Genomic DNA, 20,731 nt, shown 5'->3' on the forward strand with positions numbered 1-20,731 from the left:
ACACTACATGTATATATTTATTGTATATGTAGAATAAAGAAAAAAATGTTTTTTTTCTTGTTGCTGCTGCACTGAAAGACTCAGACCTGCATTTGAAACGCACCTTATATGGGCAGACCGTGACCATCAGGGATGGCATTTACCTTGCTGAGCAAAATACCTTTCAGAGTTTTCAGCCAGTTGAGACCAAGTGATTGCACCAACTGCCTTCAAAAATCTTTTCCCCTCTGTTGATGTATTTTATCACAAAGAACAGAAAAAAAAATAAACCTTTGCAGATTTGCTGTAATTGGCATCTGCTTTAAAATTCTCTGAACAGCCTTGGACATTTTGTTGCTGCCCAACAGCTTTATCGATCATTGCGTGTGGAAGCTGATGACAGTTGTCAAAAATCAATTCTCGTGTCCTTGGCTTCTGAGACAGTCTTGCAGACAAGCTGCCTGTCTCACCAGAATCCAAGTTAACGCAAAATAAGACTGCATCCACACTGTGCACCGTTTCGAAGTATAAAAAAAAAGTCTGAATGATCAGCTAACTTTCTAATAAACCGTAAAGTTTTCCTGCTGACTACAACAGATGTTTGTACATGAAACATGAAAGGAGAGGAGAGTGCCAGCCCTCAGGAGAGCTAGTGGAAGCTCTGTTTACTCTTTAATACTGCACCCTGTTAGTCGGAAAATCCGCTATCCAGTCACTTAGGTTCATATTGACGTGTTAGGAATTAAAAGTTTTTCAACTGGCAAAGGTGGTTTGATTTTGTTAAAGCCTGATGAGACTATGAGAGCTGTGCATAGTTCTTATTGACCAGTCACAATGCTGGTGTGAATATAATGTCATGTTTTAAAGTATTTCCTAATAGAGTTCATTCATCATCACCCTGGTGTTGTCCCACATACATTTCCATATGCACAGTTTTTCAAAGGAGTTCTTGAGTGAACATGGGAAACACTACAGTCTCTTCCTGCTGCAGCAGAGATAACAAAGTAAGACATCTGTCTGAAGACACATTAATATCGAGGTTAGTCAGGGTTGTCCACGGTCTTTGCAGCAGATATGTACTTTTCAAGTATGCAGTGAAAACTGTAGTAGTCTGAAAAGCGGAGACTGAAAAATAAAAATCTTTATTGAGATTTGCCTGGTGGAGGAGGTGATTCTTAAATAATTTCAGCTGCAGATTTTAAATACTGTGTTTAAGTATGCTTACAAACTTTACCTCATGAGTATCAGTTCCCACCATGTACAAAATGCAAGTGCTTCAGTGTAAAATATTTAAATTCTGGCGTACATCCAGACATAATAGGTGAGAAAATGCTTAGTTTTTTGTTAGTTTTGCCCAAAACAGTGGTATAGTATAGTGGATCAGCCAATAAAATATCCACCATGTGTTTGTTCTGTCAACAGTAACTGTATGTTGCTAAAAATCCCCCCCAAATCCCAGAAACAAATAAAGGACAAGTGTCCCCGAGGCCTCAGGTGTGACCCTGGCACATCAGATATCGGCTTACACGACTCCACTTGTTTGATGCTTTTCCCCACTGCCATGCCCTTACAGTGAAGATTTTAATGTGCAACGCCAATATTATCCAGCAGCTTGCTTCAGCCACAATCTAGAGACACATAGCATAAAGTTGTACGCTGGAAGCCGTGTCTCACCCGAGACGCGTGTGTGGGCCGCGTATAGATAAAAATGCCAGTTGCATACATTAACCAAGTGAAACATGTCGACCGTTAGAAATGATACAAACAGGCCTCAGGGCCAGTACAGTCTTGCAGGATTCATCAACTCTCCAGGTTTTATTAAAATTTAATTTGTGAGTAATTGTTATGGCCTTAGCGTTTTAAATATTGAAGCTTAATTTTGTGCCTCATCGGGCAAATCAGCTTAAAGTTCCATTAACTTACATCGAATCACTCTGTGTAAAGTGAAATGGTTGCTTCTATGGTGCTGAACCCACTGAAAATCATCAGTCGCCCAGCTCAGCACAGATTAGCCAAATTTAAATCATTTTGTCAATCAGGCTGTATGCAAACTTTATGGTTGAGTCCCAGCAGCTTGCACTAACCCTCCCATTTAAAACCTGAGGCAATTAGTTCAAGGAAAATAACTTAAGACGAACCAAAAATACACAATCTGTCCCAAAAGAAAGACTGTCAAAGTGAATAAGTGGCTGTTAAAGAGTCAAAGTTAGTGTATATGTAAGACATAAACTGTATAAAGACAGACGACAGAACAGCTCCTCAAAAGTGAAGCCAAAGCAAGTAGAGCTCCCCCTGGTGGCTGGCTGCAGTATATGTCGTAAGCTCCACCCCCTCTGTGTTAGTGGATGGGGCATGGGCCAAACTAAAACACTAAAATACACATCAAATAATTGTTTCTTTCATTTCAGTTAAATATAATACTGACGCATACTATAGTGTCCATTATTTCTGATATGTTTTGTTTTAGTTAGTTACTAATGCTATAGAAACAGGAACAAAAACGCAAGTGAGTCTAGCTGAAGTGTGGGCGGGTCATCATTAATACGACACCACTCTCGGACCGCACTGCGCAGTCTCTGGTTCCAAACTTGCAAGAGTGCGCCGCCTGTATCCCCAGAAAACTAGAGTCATTTTGACCAGTTAAAGGAAGTGGGGAAGCATTGTCCATATTTATATACAGTCCATGTTCTAAGATGTTGGTTGTTACCAAGCTGTACATAAACGGGTCAAAGTCCTCCCAAGATAAACAGCAGCATGAGTCGTTTGTACACATTCACGTTACAAGCTCTACAGTGCAGATATAAAACCTTATCCACCAGGACCAAAGGAGCAAGACTGACCAAACACTGTAAAAATTCCACAGAGGGAACAGTGAGTCAACAAAATGTTCATTATTTTGACACTGAAAAAAAAAAAAAAGGTCTTGTTGCTGAGATACAGTTAGTGATGGCCTCTTATTTTGTCCGCCTCTTGAACCAGCTATTTTAGTCCAATCCCATGCGTTGAGTCTGGTAATAATGAGACACTGTGCTGATCTTGCTGCTTCGTGTGACTCAACCATTACTTCAGGTCCCAAACAACAATCAGGTTTGCCTCAGCTACATTTTACCACAGAGCAATACACAAGTTTGTTGATTCAGTGGCTCCTCATAATAACTATTGATTTATTTTTTTTTATTTTTTTTCAGACCTGTGTCACTGGAATATTTTAAAATAAAAACTGTTTGGAACATTTTGTTACGTTGCCTGTAACATTAAACTTTTCTATTGATTTGTGTCTTTTTCCAAGTTTTCGCTATAATAAAATGGTAGTTCTGGCTTGGATGAGGATTTTAAACATAGCTTTTGTTTGGCTGCTTCATACAGTATACTGTGTGTAAAAAATACAGCATTTATTTAGAGTATATTGCTTTATTTTTCTCAAGGATATGCACTCAATGGCCAGTTCATTAAACAAATACGTTCTAATGTAACAGTCCTGCACTAAATCTTATCTTCATGAAGGTTATGATATTATGCATTAGTTTAAAAGAGAGAGCTGTTGATTCAGCTGTGTTTTCTATTTGGAGGCTATGGTTACTATTTAGGCTACTGAATTGTATTGTGTTGTAACTAAGCATGTTTCTATTATCTTGACAGCCCCATTTTAGTTAGTGGCCTAGACGAAATAATAGAAACACTTAGTGTTTAATTCAATCCAGTTTAACATCACGACAAACTGCATCGTCCAAAAATGTTCATACAGTTGAATTAGCACCTTTCTTACGGTGTTACAAAATAAAAATGATAACCTCCATGAAAATTCGATTTAGTGCAGGACTGTTATATTAGAATACATTTGTTTTCACTAGTGTACCTAATGAGCTAGCAAGTGAGTCTCAATTGAGCCTATGTGCGGTTAATACTTCAGCGTCAATATGATACGGGGACCTCCCCAGAAATGTAACTACGTGTTTGTACATGAAACAAAGCTGTGATTAGTCCGCTCAGTAGTAGCATGTTTATGGTTTACTATTTCCGGCTGCTTCTCCATCTCCCTACAGTTTTTGAATTGACTGTTTTGGATCGATAACGATGGAACACATTGAGGAAAGGTTAACTGAAGAGGATCGGCGATACAAACATTTGTATGACTTGTCGGAAGTAGAAAGTGAAGCAGAAAGTAGAAACAAAAATGAACGCGACTGGTTACAAAAAGACACAGCGTTGTCTAGTGTTTGGGAGGCTTTTTTACAGAGCGAGCCAGACTGACAAGCGCGCAAGTATAAATGGCTTGCACCGGCATCGGCTACGTGTGTAAGTTACGCCATCTACCTCCCGCAGAAGTATGAATCACGCTTTAGGTCAGAGGACAGAACCAACCAATCTATGCATGCTGTGTGTTATTTAAATCAGCGTTAAGTTACAAACAGAAAAAGATGCATGATTCCCGACCTGGACAGACCATACATCTGCAAAGCTACTGTGTGTAAAATGTTCACCGCATGAGCAGAAATTAAACATTTATTAGAGTCCGACCTCCCGCTGCTCACCCACAACCAGATGAGACTGCAATGCCTCACCTCAAGGCTACACACTGAGTGTACCAGTGTCTCATTTTTACACTCACAGGAACTTATGCCAGAATTATTTAGTGTTTGACGAGCATTGTGCACACACCACAAATTGCAGTGATCACTGCCAGATTTAAGACTGTGACCCAATTAGTTATAATTTTCCTTTTTTAAATCAAGAGGACAGCTCAGCTTCTTCCGCTAATTTTATGAATCAAATATATAACAAAGGCATTACAGATCAAAAGTGTAAGATACATTATAAACCAACAACTGTTAAACCTCGCCACCGAGCTATAGCCGTGAGAGCAGAGTTAAGGACAAGGACTCACTCTCCTGGGACAGACTGCATACATGATTCAGACATCAAAGCCTCACAGAAGAAATAATACATGAAGCAAGTGAATTCAGACTGACATTCTTTGGTGTTGTACCCATGAAAACTCTCTCTCTCTCTTCTTTGCTCTTGAGAGTGTCACATTTTATCTATAGTACGTACAAGAATACAGATTGTGGCCTAAATCAGATTAATCTAATTGTATGAATATGTAATTGTGACTCACGCTGTGGATGGAGTGCAATGAGATCAGAGGACTGATATTCATTTACGGTGAATGTAATCATATAATACACTGCAGAAACCCTGGAGAAATCTTCTGCACATGTATATTTCATTAGGGAAATTAATCAGAGAAGTGCTTTCATCGCCACGTCATCAAAAAGTGTGGACATCACTTTGTGGACAGGTGTGTTTTTTTTATGTATCAGATGCAATAAAGGGAGTTTAGTTTAATTAACAGGCATTTATTGCCGATAACTTGTGTTCTCTCACACGGAACAGTCACAGTCCCGGGCCTCAATCAGCAGCTGGATTCGTACACTCGGCTTCAAATACACAAGCCTGCTGTGAGAGGGGGAGGCAGTCCAGATGGGCTGCATCAATTTAGACAGTGCAAATCTGTGTGACTGTCAAGATTTAAGCTGCTGTTTTTGGGTGTTAATCAAGACCAGTTGTGATCACAGTGAAAGTAAAAGAGCCAGAAAAAGCAGCTGGATGGAAAGGATTTTAGTGAAACTTCAAAACTTACTCCAGAAACGAGATTTCGGAAAATGTTCCGATTAAAACGTTGTCTGACAGCAGTTGTCCATTCTAATATTCAACACTTTACTCTTTAAAGGGGAACTACTGTTTTTTACAACCTGGACCTTATTCCTGGCATAAAATACGATCGTTTACTCACCCATTTAACTTTTGTGTAATTTGTATTGGTTCGGGAGATATTTAGATCAGCCTATATCCATATAGTGGGAGTGACGCAGCCTCTAAATGACGCATTATCTGCCGTGAAACTCGTTCATTTCACCAATAGTTCCTTATCATACGCTAGTGCTATTCCCCATTGAGTCCGGAGTTACCTGTTATCATCATCCGGGGTCTATAGATTGACCTACAGTTTACCTGTAATTTGCTGCTGCTATGGTTCGTCCACAGCCTCAGAATCGGAAAAATATTCAGCCATGTTGCATAAAACTAGCAGTAGCTGTCGTAGCGCATACGATAACAAAATATTGGTGAAATGAACGAGTTTCGCGGCAGATAATGCATTATTTAAAGGCTGCATTTTGGTGCCCCAGTCACCTTAACTACATGGATATAGGCTGATCTAATTATCTCCCAAACCAATACAAATTACTCAAAAGTTAAATGGGTGAGTAAACGATCGTATTTTATGCCAGAAATAAGATCCATGTTGTAAAAAACAGTAGTTCCGCTTTAATTGGTTAGCTGGGTCATTTGTCCAGTATCAAATGTTCAGATGTGTGGATTTTATTTATTTTTCTCTGTATTACTGTAAAAGTGATGTGACCTTTCGGTGATTCTTGCAAATAATGGTGATTATTTTTCACTATTTGCACTATTTTTTCACTAAAGCAACATTTTTGTCTGAATCTCTGGGTCTACCATATTAATGTACAGGCTGCACAAGATAAAATATACACATAGAAAGGATCTTCTCACCTGACATTGGTGCACAACACTTCAGTGACACTATAGGCTGATTCAGCCATGGAGACAAAAAAAAATAAAAAATTATTTTTCCTTTGAATCAGTGTAACCACTGTCATCTGTAGCGCCACAGCTGCCTCCTGCCCGACAGACATAGTGCAAGCGCGAGGCTCTTTCCATTACTGTTCTGTCATGTTCGAATAAAGTAACATTTAAGCAACGGAGTCTAAAAGTCTCATTTGACAAAGAGTATTTTACAGATGGATGGAGCCAGGGATGAGCTAAAATAAACTGCATCCACATTGTTATAGCCCCTTCGCTAGTGAGCTTATGAGGCTGCCCTTAAAATGTTAACCACCACCATCTATTCCCAGCTTTCCCTTTTCATCCTTCGCCCTTCTCACTGAGGCCAATCTTCATTAGAGAATACACTCAGGGGCATGATAAGGGTCCGTTGTGAGCGACGGCGACCCAAAGACCCTTAATTTGCAAGCTGCTGAAAAATCCCGGCCATGGTAGATAGGGAAGAGACTCCTTTTTCTGTGCACTGAGAAGGGAGCAGAACCCCATTTGAGCTTTTTTTATTATTATTATTTTATTTTCACCCTGCCCTACTTCTAGGTGAAGAGCTCATTAAATAAGATCATGTGCTACAGCTGGAGACTGAAAGAAAAGACGCGGGAGAAACAATAATCATGTGTTTAGTCTTGTAAATCTTATTGCCTTTGGGAGTTCTGGCAAGTGGCTGTAGAGATGTTTGAATAATATACATACATCTGAAAACCTGTACCCAAATATCATTCTGTGCCTCTTAGTGTAAACATGCTCTGGGTGTTCAGGCCAATAATTCAAAGCAAAAAAAATAAATAAATAAGCCAAGGATCTCGATAGGCTTTGGACTAAAAAGCAGTGCCGATTTCTTCCCAGAGCAGCTGTACTATTCAAACACTGGCCCCAACTGACTGCAGTTGTTGCATATGATAAAACTCCAACTTTTAAGCAGAGGTGATAATGATTGTGATGTTGCAATTTAGTTTTTTTAATGGGAAATCCACACTTTCTTCTTTCTTTTAAATGTGTGCAGACCCCTTGACCCCTTTCAGCAGTCTTTATTAATATAATGAAAGTGTTCAGTGATCTAATGCTAGGCTCAGACGGGAGGAGTTTTGAACAGATTAATCCCAGATTCACCCCTCCTAACAATTGGTACAGAAATTTGGTCTTGGAACTTAGTTGGCAGAAAAGTTCGGCTCAGATTATCTGGTAATGTGAAGCGCTTACAGATCAAGTCTTACAGACAAGCCCCATTCCAGCCCTTGAAGTTAACACTTGAAATTATGTGAGATCACGTGACATGTTGCATTTATTATCGATTGCTTCAGATAATGTAAATGATATCCTGTTGTGCGTGATGCGCCATAATTTTCAGAAGTCATAGTGTGGGCGTGTTTTAAATTAACTAGTCAACAAAGAGCAGCTGACTGGGATGTCAAGCAATGGTAAACCATCTAGGCTAACATTAGCTGGCATATGGCTGGAGACACATGACCACGCTCACCAATGTTTTTTTTTTAATTCAAACTCATTTATCCCTCTGCTTTTTTTTTTTTTTCAAATTATTATGAAGTTACATCAAGTTTCTTCTTCGTCTTTTTCTTTTACATTGATCGACGGTTGACAAACTACTTTCCTACTACATTAAAGTGTGGCTTTGCATATTCACAGCAAGTTGAATCTCCGCAGACTGCATTTTGTCTATGTCCATTTCCCCCATGATACCACTGAGGTGGTGCGTTCAGTGCTTCCTGATCTGATCAAGTTGGAGTAGGAATTTTATCTCTTGCAGTCAGAGCCCATCTTTAAGATGACCATTAATATTCCTTTGTGGAGGACTACTGTATGTTTCCTGCCACACTATACAGGTCACAGTCTATGCTGTCACTTTTAACCATTAGACACAGTATCTATACCAATGTTGTGGTCCAATCGCTTAGTTTTCATTTACACCTGACCTCTATAGTTTGATGAAAATGGTGAATTTTACCATTTCTGGTTTGCTGAGGTGTTTATGAAAGCTGTCAACCAAATTCTGATATGGACTAAATAACAAAACCTGGATTAGTTACATTCTTCCACAGTTGATGTGTGTGATGTGCATCATTTTGGACAAAACTCCTGCTTATTGTGTGAAGTGTAAAGACAAAAATAAGGATTTTAATCAACGGATGAGAAGAATGAAAGAACAGCTCTAAAACTAACACTTCTCATTATCACCTGTGTCTTTGCACGCTATTTTGGAATCACAAAAGCCGGCATGTTATTGTCTATTTTTTTTTTTAGATTAAGCAAACACAGTATGGCATGCTAATTAGTGAGGCCTAAAGGTGTCTGTTTTTAGTCCTCATGTTAAGCTGCTGGCCTTACAGTTACCAGACAAGAGTAGGAGCAGCCTTCTCCACCTTTTTTTGCAAATCATATTTTTCCAAATGCAAAAATCTTCCTTGTCTGGAAGCCCAGGCTGCTTTGCTCTGCTACTCATTTTGATGTTTTATCCCTGGCTCTTGCTGGAGTTGTTCAGAAGGGTTTCTTCTTTCAGTCTATGCATGGCTTCACCGGCGTGAAGTTTGAAAAACAAATACAATGTCACAACAAATCTGTGAATACTTTTGTGCATCATCGAGTGAGACTGTGCTGTAGGCTTTACGTCTCTTTGTGTTTCCTCTGCAGCTGGGAGGATGTGGCATACTGGGAGTCGGGGTCTGGCTATCAGTGACCCAAGGAAACTTTGCCACCCTGTCATCATCCCTTCCCTCCCTGTCAGCAGCCAACCTGCTCATTGCAGTTGGCACGATCATCATGGTGATCGGCTGCCTGGGTTGTGTCGGAGCTGTCAAAGAGAGCCGTCCTCTGCTGCTGACGGTAAGGATAATTTTGGATGCTGCTGCCGATTTTAAACACAAGGCCATCTTGATGCAATGACGCCACGTTTTCAGATGCATTTTGTTATTTTTGGCATGACAAATAACATCACTGACTTGTCATAAAGCAACAAGCATTGACATTCGCAAACAGCATAATTTTCTGTTTTGAAATGACTGGTACTGATTGATATGACACACTGGTGATTCAGCCGATATCCATTTCATGAAAAGCGTCAACATTTAGTGTTGTAAACAGCTGCTGTCTGGGTGAGGAAAATATCATATTCACAAGATGTATTTCATTTCAGATTTGTGGTTTGCTTGAAGCCAAACTACGCAAATATGACTTGACAATAATGTCTTTGGCTTTATGGACAAATAAAAGACTAAACAGTGCTGACAAAAACTAAAAACCTCATTATCACACATTTAAGGAAGAAGCACTTTGAGTAATTACAGTATATCAGTGCAGTTTACAATGTATTTTGGATAGTTAGAAGTGTTTTTATACAGCGCACAAGCATATCGATATCTAACTGAAGCTGCTACCTGCCTAATGTTGCAGTCATTTATCTATATTTCAGATTAATTGACAAACTAATAGAATTATTAATTAATTAGGTTTGGGTGGCTACACTTGCCATCAAACTTTATGGTTACTACATTTTGAATATATGAACAGCATGTTGAGACACTGTCAAGCTCACATTGCCTCTGGCGTGTGTGCATACCCCCGATGGCACAATTTCACCTCTGTATACCTATAATACTACTTAAATAGCTGAAACCAGGCAGCCAAGCTGAAATATATTTAACCAATAAAACCTCAATACCATAAACAACTCGAACATGCTCATGCAACTACAGTTCTGTTTTGAAGACAAAAGCAATTTCCTCTCCTTCACGGCCATAAAAGTGCATTAAACTAAATATATTGCCATTTCCCACTGCACTTGTTGCCACAGGTACTTTTGTGAAATAGTTCTTCACAGAAAACCCTCCATTTCTCCATCTCAGTCCATGGCGGCCAAGTTAACTTACAAAAGCCCAGGAACAGATGTGAAAACTAATGCTACATGTCTGTGTTACGTCACTTGAACAGCACTGCTAACGTGCTACAATTTGCATGTTTGTATACACATCATATGTAGCATGTAGCATATCTAGCAAAGACAAATAACTGAATAAGTCTGATGATAGTTAAGTTTTTTTTAATTAGAAGCTGATTCAGCATGTTGAATTGGCGTTGGGAGTGCATCAATGAGAGGGATCCCGATGATCAGCTTAACAAACTAGATCATGAGAAGAGAAACAGAGGTTACAAAAGTGAACTAAACAAGAAGATTCAAAGTAGACCTGTAGACCAGCTGATTAGTATAATTCAGGAGAAGCATTTCTGCTTTTCCACATTAGCTACACCCACTCCAATTTCTGACCAATCACACAATAGTTTGCGGATAACACAAGAAAAAAGTTCTGCCCGCTTCAAGCTGCGAGAACGAAATCACAGCCCTCGGTGCAAGAACAAACTTCTCACTTCTCGAGTAGTATGTAACAGCCTTTAGTTGATAGTTGCCAGTTTGGTGTATGTACCTTCATTGTGAGTCATGTTGAAAGACTGACTGCACTGCTGCAATCCCAGGGGGAAAAAGGAGTGCAACGTAATCTCTTTATACCAGTTCGTTGTGAAGATACTGTATCCTATAATGAAATAATTCTGTTTCACTTGTGTAATTTTGTCGGTAGTAATAGCACCACAGAAGTGCCTAAGTGGAAACATAAGATGTGTCATGCATTAAATTCAAATGGTATGTTGCGTCCTGTGGTTATCAGCGCCTTCAAAGCACATGTATGGCCCAAACTTTCTACCTTTTGAGCATTAAACTTTTTATAACCAGTTTTCCAAAGACATATACACACACTAATGTGCTGATCAAATCAAGCTTTAAGTTCTGAGTTTCAAACGACTCATCATCACATATAAAGTGTGGTAATCAAGTACAGACACTGCACAGTCTTTATCAGAAAGAATAAATCTGTGTGGAGAAAAAAAAAAAGAATGAATCATTAAGAAAATTGCACAGCAGGAGTTAGCTATTATGAGCACTGTGGGAATGAATCTCAGCGTCGATCATTAGCAAGATCCATGACATTTTCCCCACGGTGACCGGACCGGTTCCTGCACCGAGTCAATATAATGAGACTGGGTGACTTATAAGTCGGCTTTTAATGAGTGACAGAGCCTGGTGGAGATTTGAAAAGATTCTTCTCCCCATCAAATATTAGAGCTAATTAGCATGTTGATAGCTGACGAGGGAACCGGGGCATTGCAACATTGCTGTGAGATATTTGGGGAATTACTGATGGTCTGTGTGCAGAAAAAAAGTATTATTTCCTTTTGCATGGCTTTTAATTTGTAGCACCAAACATGAGTTACTGGATGAAAATGTTCTGGGCAACTTCAAAGACATTTTTAGCTTTTATATGAGCGCAAAACTTCAGACAGATTATTTTTTTGTGTGGAAACTAAAAAGAAGCCTTTAAAGGCCTTGACGACATATTCTTTTCAGCGTCAGTCTGTGTGTGAGCAACAGTAATATTAAGATATTGTCGGAGATCTTGCAGGGCTTGAATGACGATGAATATCTCCTGCTTGAATCGTCAACTCATCATAACTGATACCTGGTTCAAACAGCACTTTAGTCAGTGACACAAATTCAGGTAGGTCTAAAGTTGACAGTTTGTATAGTAGCTTGATGAAATATCCAGTCACTTGAATCAGTTCAGTTTCTAACACTGCGTAAACTTTGAATGAACTTGCCAACTATTGAGCAAATGGTGCGCTGGCTCCTTCTCCATAGTAACAGACGACTACTGGAGAGCTGTCATCAGAGAGATGTTGCCTGGCAACCAGTGAAGACCTCAGGACTCAAGTCACTGCAACAGGTCAGGGTTATGTTCAAAAACATTCCCCGTTTATTTCAATAAGGAGGGATTATTTGGAAGTACAGAGCAAGCGTATTACTGCAGACTCATCAAACTAGAGAAGCGGCCTTGCCGAGTCCCAGTTGAAGAAAGGAAAATTACATGCTGGATGATCACAGAGCAGATTTTGCAGGTGGCTGATGGAGGACTGAAGACTCCCAAGATAACCAGTACGAGGTGGAAATGGGGAAGAAAGGGAGTTGAGCAGTAGAGAAAAATAGACTGATTTACATTTAGATTTAGATACCGAACGGGGGGTTGATTGGCTCAGAGAACATGAGCAAACAGGTCTTTGTAAAAATATAGGAGTGACCCTGGAATCTAAACATCTTTCTGTTAACAACCCCCACAACGCAACGCCCAACAATTGATAGATGCAGTGAATAGCAATGTGCATCTCTACAGCTCTCAGAGGACTTTTCAAAGAACTGCTCAAACTGCCTCAAAATGAAATCCCGTACAGAATCCATTCAGCCAATTTTATGGAACATAAAGGCTACACCATCCATCTGTATTGGGTTACTAACGCAACAAAAGAAGCCAATTCAGTTTGTTGACCAGGTGTGAATGCTCCACAAGGTTAACGCACACCAAGGCTAACCACATGTGAACACACAAGTAGGAGTAATTAATTTAAGCTTAAGAGTTAGTCTTCGTACCAATGAAAGAATAACTATTCGTTTCCACCAAATTCACTAAAGCGGACTCGGATCGAGCAGCAGCAGTTTTGAAGGTTTTTTTTTTCTTTAAAAAAGAGAGCAGGGGCAACAGGGAGAGTGAGGTCTGTCCACACACCAACAATATATTTGTTTTTTTGTTCTGCTTGTTTACTTGAAACGTTTGTGGTGAGAAATATGGAAGATGGTTACCTAGGCAACCAGAGCCTTGAACATCCACTGGTGACCAGCTGTCAGCTATACGAGCGAATCACTTGTATATTTGTATGTGGCTACACATGCATTTTGTGTACCCCCCCCCCCACGTCCCAAAAATTTTCGTTCTAACCAATCACAATCTCAGGAAAAGATTGAACTGTTTTGTTGTTGCCAGAGATGCACCATTGTCACCGTACTGATTTCATAATGTGTCTTATTAGTAGTTTTTTGTTAGGAAAGCTGTCTTCTAGTGAATCACAATGCACCAGCCATGACATTACACCCTATCCTTGAAAATATGAGCCATTTGGAGACACAGGATTTCTCCAGAAATTCAATTTCAAGAGGGCAACGGGTAATTAAAGTCATGTTTCACATCAGTGAGTTCGGAAAGTCGATACCAGTGTGAGTCAAAGGGCACAGGGGAGGTGTGGTGGATCTGTGACCTAATTTGGCCACAAATTAGTCAGAAAGGTGAGATCACTGTGGTGGAAATGGAAGCAGATTGTTTGCACAGAACAGCTTTACACGGGTCTGAGAAATAGAGCCTGTGAAGTAATTAGATCCAACACATAAAAAGAACATGGCTATCTCCTCAAAGGCTTCCCTCCATATACGCTCAAGGCATTAAAAGCCCCAAAGGCATTGATTTTGGTTGCGCTCATGGGCCGCGTGTCCTACATAGCTACTTCACCACACAAAGAGTCGCTGTAGCTTAGCGTGGAAATCACACTGTGGATGAACATGAAGGAATCAATCCCTGCGCCTGGACTTCCTGAAGCTCTGCTAGGGCATCAATCTCTGCTAAAAGGGATGTCAGCACCGCTGGCCAAACAAGCCATACCATAAATAACATGGGTATATGCAAGAGAGCCTCTGGAGTCTATTACATAAACCTCCATAATGTGTGCAATCTGCATTTAGTTTTTTATAGGCTAATAAAAGCTACTGTTCTTCAGATATATTAGAGCTTACTTAAACGTAGTAAATATCACAGCATAAATCCCAACTCTCCAGTGACTAATTGCAACCCTGTTTTCTGTTCTGATGACTTTACTGCAATAAAAGTTGGCGTCCTGTAGGTTTCTGTTGCTCCCCGAGGGCGTCGGTTGCAGGCCTGATGTGGGTCATTAACTGTCATGGAACAAAAAACATGCAGGACACCACAACTGGAGGTGAAGCTCTTTACCGAGCTTTATCTCTCCTCTGACGGATTTACATGATTATATACAACATTACAGACGCTAGAGGAAATGTGTGTACGCCTTTTCTGGTTGTAAGAAGTCCTGATAATGAGAGGTCTTTTTGTCATTCTAAATAGACATAACATAAAGTACTGTAGGAATGAAAGCATGGTTCTTACAAGATATAGGCCGTATTGGCATAGATGATGGTACATAATGCAAGTATATCAATTACATACATTATACTTCTGCTTCTCTACTGTATTTTGCGTTGAAATGCTGCAACTGGTTAAAAACATACAATAACCTCATAAAATATGAATTAATATTAATATTTAAAAACTGCGTAAAGACGAGGCACCTTGAAATGTCTTTGAGGTGTGAGCAGTTTCGCCAGAGTCTCATTTCTCAATGGAAACATTTCAGAGGGTTTGATTTGAATAACTTTGAGGCCCAGAAGGTTATATCATCAGGAAAGATTGGAAGTAAGAGGTCTTTATTCTTTTCATAATAATTTTCCTCATGACCCTCCAGATTTACCTTGAGGCCCGTCAGAGGAGGGTCCAACATTTCGGCTGGACCTCTGTTGAGTAGCTATGTGCTTAGTAGTTAAATGTAATTTCTAAATCAGCTTCTTCGCACCTTTCTTCAACACTTCTTCAACATCGTTACTAATTCTTTGCTGCCATTACCTTTGTACAGTATTTGAACGTAAGTCCACTCAGGGTAAAGAGTACTGAGCCATAACCCTAGTCCTATTCTCTCCATATTCATTTTATAGTTCAATTTAAGGCTGTTTTAAAGGCCACTTAATGGCCAGGCCACTTCTTATATCACACATCTTGTTCACTGGACCTCAGCTCCCCGTCCTCTTAGATCTGACAAGAAATCTCTCTTGCATGTCCCACGGTTGCGACTAAAACTAAAAGGTGACTGAATCTTTGCAGTTACCGATCCACGACTGCAGAACCAGTTACTATAGTATAAAAGATGTGCTCCCTTCCGGCTCCCTTCTGCCTCTTGCTGGATTCACTGGCCAATCTGCTGACACTTCAGTAATTCTAGATATGTTTCTTGTTGTTTATGTGTACGTTTCCTTTTGTTTCTTGCTTTTTCCTTTTTTTTTTTTTTTTTTTTGCACATTATTTTTCTTAAGCTGTGTTTAAATGTGCCTTAGAAATAAATGTACTTTCCTTTAAAAATCAGCAGAATCGATGAGCAAGTGAATGTGGTTCAACAACAGCTTTGTACGCTGTAATGTTGTTTGCTCCATTAAAAAATAAATAAAATTGTTTCCAGCCTCTTTCTGTTTTCTTTTATTCAGATCTCAAATAAATCTTTTTTTTTTCTGCGGTTATGCAGCTGGAAGCCACTGCTGCCAACAGAATAACGTATTTCAGTTTGAATAATGACAATTCAGGAGAAACATGTCGAGCCTGCCTTGGTAATTTTGCAACGTGATCTTAGGCTTTGTTTATAATAATTTATCAGTGTGAGACTCGGAGTGCACAACAGAAATAAATAACCGCACTTCACTTTTAGGTTTCAGCTGGTGTACACTGTATCTGTGTCCACCGACACAGACCTCACTTTGAGCTCAAACCACCGCAGCTAAAACAAGAGCAGATGTAAATGTGTTTCCACCGCCTGCTGTGCGTCACAGAAAACAACTGTGCCATTAAAGCCTTGTTATACAACAGCCTTCCAAAGTAATTTGAAATGAATTATTGTTTTATTAGCACTGGTGCCTCACAGTAAGAAGGTTCTGGGTTTGAATCCAGGACGACCGGGGCCTTTCTGTGCGGAATTTGCGTGTTCTCCCTGTTTTTTTTCCGTTTTACATCTCAATTACAACCTTCATGTTGAAGACATGACTTCAACCAGCCACTCAGTTATTTTTAATATTAATGACTATGAAGTTGCAGCTGTCCTTTTTAGTGCATTACATTTCATCAAGAAAACTGAACCGCTTGATTGTTCTGCACTTGACTTAATTGGCACACTGTTATTGCTTTTGTTATTGTTAGCCTTTCTCCACAGTTCACAAATGGATTTCCATCATTTACAGTTAATTTCTGCAACCCGTCTGATAATAGCACTCATTCAGTGCAGGAGCTTGAAATTCCTCAAGCTAATTTGAAAGCTTTCCTGTGGTCTATTATTAAAACAAAATGCAGTCTTCTGCCATAAAATGATCCCGTTGAGTCTGGCTGCTGCCTGTAGTCTAAAAAAGAACAGTTAAATTTCCTATTTAGAGCAGAATAATGGGGAAATATTCAGAGAGCCACAGGGGACGGGTCTGTTTGTTTTCCAGGGGCAGGTGAGTATCAGTTTCTCATTCTTAACGATGTCCCTTTGCTCTCTGTTGCAAATTTATATCCTAAAAATGAACACAGAGAGCCATGCAGAGACTACAGAAATGACACAAAAAGCAAAAACAGTTGTTTTTTTCTTTTCGTTGGTCAAGGGGTTGAATGTCTCAAGCAATATGACTTGAACAAAGCTCCTCAGAAGTCAGCAGAGACTGATGCAGTCATGTTGTAGATTATCTTTAAATAAAAAGCGGTAATATCTTCAGCTGCAGTCAAAGAGCGGCTCCTTAGCAGGTAGCTATAAAGGTTTGCGACTTAGTGGTGTGTAGAGAGATAAAATAATGTTGAGTTTCTGCTAAAACCACGGACCCAGAACCACTGTTTGCATCAATGATTTTTGGTTTTCAATAACTAATAGGTCTGGTGTAGTGTTTGTGTGTTTCCATGAGATCGACTCAGCTAAGGCTACATAACTTACATAAATGAAAAAGCAGATCATTTTGCTCTTATCAGGTATCTGTCCGTCAATTTATTTTGGGCTTCTTCTCCGTTCCAGTGGTAAAGGTTCAATCAATTCTACTCTTATTAGGAAAAATTCAGTGGTTTATATTAGTCTGGCAACATAAGTCTGCTCTAAAGTGTTTGACCGTTGACCACTGAAAGTTAATTTCTTGCAGCGCAGTTACACAGTTGACCCTTCGCTCTCGCAGCTCCGCTGGGTGAAAAGATTTTGCTTCAAGGATCAATAACAGGTCACGAAGTATTTTAAAGAGACAACATGGCACAGACTGAGAATCTTCAAGATTCGAGAACACCCTAAACAATTCCTTCACATTGGAAATACCTGAAATTTAACACAATACAGAGTGTAATGTTCAGACAGCGAAGCCTGACAGAACAATAGGAATTGCTTTCAGACGGTTATTTGAGACCTCATGGTGAAAAAAGCACAAGTGAGTCAAACACACCGTGGGCTGTATGCTGCCATCGGGTTGTTACCTCTCAGCTTCCAGTGTTGCCACTGAGGCTTTTATCCTTTCCACGCTTAGTGATTCATTCATGCAGGTGCTGCCAAAAAGACCTTGGGGTCCACTGACAGCCCTGCTGGATGCCAGTCTTGTGAACTAGCAACATGCACATCCACTGTCAAGAAAAAAAACTGGAATACACAATAGACAGGAAGCCATGATGTCTACTTGAAATCAGTTTTGACCCTCTGTTACGGTTTCATGCACTCAAAAAAAAAAAAAGTATAAATAAATGTTAGCACTTCTGTAGCTATTGTAGTGGAATACAATGCTTCCACAGCTATTTCTTCAGGGTTTGCATGTTAGCGTACTAACACACTTGGTACCTAATGATTCCTTCCTGTTGATTTCCCCATTTTCCTGCTCCCTCATGAGTTAAATCTGAACCAATTTTACAATCTCCACAGCAAATAAACATCAATGAATGAACTCCTCGTCCTCAGACAGTTCTTGAAAATCATTATATTCTAAAATGTTATTCAGTTTCAAAATAATCCTGTGAGAGGTTTCTAAACATCTGTGGGAACAGGATGGCTAATAGCCCATTTAGCAGACTGCTAATGGAGCCAACACACAGCCAGAAAAAGTCTGCTGCAGCCCACAGGTAAGTTAACCAGCCACATGGGAATTCTAGTAAATAATAGGAGTGACAAAATCCATTATTTGTCAAGTTGCGCTGTTTTTGGCATGTGATGAATGTCTCGGTTGCATTTGGGACCATCAAAACAGATTTCCCCTCTCCACGCTAAATTAATTAATTGAGAAGTTGCTGAGATATTTTAGTCTAGATGAAACAGGTGGATTGGGAGACTGACCAACAATGCTGTCCTTCGAGGCTTAGAGGATGTTTCCAAACTTGTTCTCCTAAATGCAGCACGGCACTAATGTGTGTATGCGTATTCTTCTACAGACATCATCCCGATAGTCTTCCATTTCATTGAGACGGTTCTGTGACCTTGCAGAAGCCGCCGTCTCTCCAAACATTTGGCTCCTGTGTGGTTCAGACTATCACTCCTGTGTGTGAAAGACGGAGCCACGTCCTAGCAGAGCCGCTGATGGATGAGCTCGTAACTGGTTTAAGCACTCAAATGGGCCCACAGGAAGAAGATGTATCACCCACCCAGCAGCTCATCCTAGAGAGGAGGGGCTGGTGGGGACGGGCGAGGAATAAAATGTGGCTTCTTTTAACGGATTCAAAAGTGGATAGAGGGCAACTGTATGTAACCTGCCCCACTCGCTCCGATAGTCCCACCTCTTCCTCTTTATCTGCTCTCTTGACCCGTCAGTTAGAAACGTCAAGGCCGAACAACCTATGCCTCTTCAATCGTGTTTGACAAACCCTTTCTCCTTGACACTTATTTTTTTCTTTCCTCACTTTTTCCCTTTCACTCCCCCTTCCACACAGTTCTCCACCGCCTCATTCATTCTCCACAGACATACGCCCACTATCCGACTTGTGGTCTTTTCTCCTAAACTGATCAATTGTGTCCTCTCTCTCTCTCTGCAGTTCTTTATCCTCCTCCTGCTCATCTTCTTTCTGGAAATTCTGTCCATCATGCTCTTCTTCATCTACCAAGACGAGGTAAGACATCTTAATTATTCCCCTCATGTCATATGCTATGATTCTCTTCACCTGCAAGGTAATAATTGGCCGTGAAAGAGACTGTGCAATTTATGCCCTTCATATATCATGCTGAACTGACTGCTGAGGTTTCCGATTGAAAGTGGCATGTAAATGATCCATCTCTGCGGCAAGGTTGTTTTGAAGTTTATACAAGCAGTGTTGACTGCGTCAGCTGACATTTCTGCATAAACGATGTTTTGCTGAAGCTGCTTGTGCATCTTATTTAATTTTTTTTTTTACAAGTTGACTTGAGTTGGTGCAAACACACACACACACACATGTTCTTCTTTGGGGAGGTGTCTCCGGGCTATGGCCAGAAAAACATATACACCGTCACGCTTTCCCTTCCTTGTTAATAAATCTCAATTTATCTCAGCTCATCTATTTTGGATGATTTCCCCTTGTAAATAAACAAGGCAGACGAGAAAGAAGAAGCGGATGAGCCAACTCTCTTCTAATATGAATTTGTAATCCCTTCACGTTCTCCTAAGCTAAGGTTTTAATAATGCATTGACAGGATGTGTTAAATTCCACCAGTTTTAATCTTAATTTTAGATTATTGTAATAAGTGATTACACATGTTGTCGATGCATGGCATTGCATGTGTTTAACCTTAAATACCCATGTTAAAACAACAACTCTGTCCACAAACATCGATCGAACACAGAATAACAAACGTTGGGTATTACTTGGACTTTATGAGATTAGTGAGATTACTTGGGCACTGGGGGAATTACATCCCAAAATAAGTCTGGGTTGATGCAATGAATAAATCACATATTTTAAGATATAATCCTCTGCTTTAAGGCCCTTGAAGATTATGTATATGTTATCTTGCAAAGCTGCTCCGACTATTCACATTGTCACATAAAGGTGCAATTACATTCTTCTCAAAAGAGCTGCAACAATTGAATCAAAAGCCCAAAACATATATCGTTGTTGTGATTACATTAATAACAGCAGCGGTGAACAGATGCTTCTGTATAGTTTAAATGGCGGATTCTTTCATATTTTGTGCAACGTGCAAGGCTTCAACACTTTTTCCCATTGTTGATTTCAGCTATTTAATTAACAATTTAACACAAAGCCCAAGAGGAATATACAGATTGCTTATTTAGTTTCAACAATAGCACCGACACCGAGTTTATAATAATGTAAAATATAACAAAAATACCCTCAAATTAGAGAAGCTGAACCTGGAGAGTATTTGAACATTTTTGCGCCACATTTCAACAAATTTAAATGAGGTGATTATCCTTCTT

At 39.8% G+C, this 20,731-nt stretch overlaps 1 protein-coding gene across 2 annotated transcripts in view; it reads left to right on the forward strand.

Annotated features, from left to right (window-relative positions):
* tspan4a (tetraspanin 4a) overlaps nucleotides 1-20,731 on the forward strand; it is a gene marked incomplete at its 5' end in the record, with an annotated part of 132,030 nt that overhangs the window by 74,971 nt on the left and 36,328 nt on the right. For both annotated transcript variants that reach the window (XM_084541422.1, XM_084541421.1), the window contains 2 exons: nucleotides 9,268-9,459; nucleotides 19,353-19,427. In XM_084541422.1, the coding sequence (XP_084397548.1) occupies nucleotides 9,268-9,459; nucleotides 19,353-19,427 (267 nt within the window). The remainder of the gene's footprint in view (nucleotides 1-9,267; nucleotides 9,460-19,352; nucleotides 19,428-20,731) is intronic.

This window comes from Chelon labrosus, assembly GCF_963514085.1.
Source record: "Chelon labrosus genome assembly, chromosome: 3".
Lineage (NCBI taxonomy): Eukaryota > Metazoa > Chordata > Actinopteri > Mugiliformes > Mugilidae > Chelon > Chelon labrosus.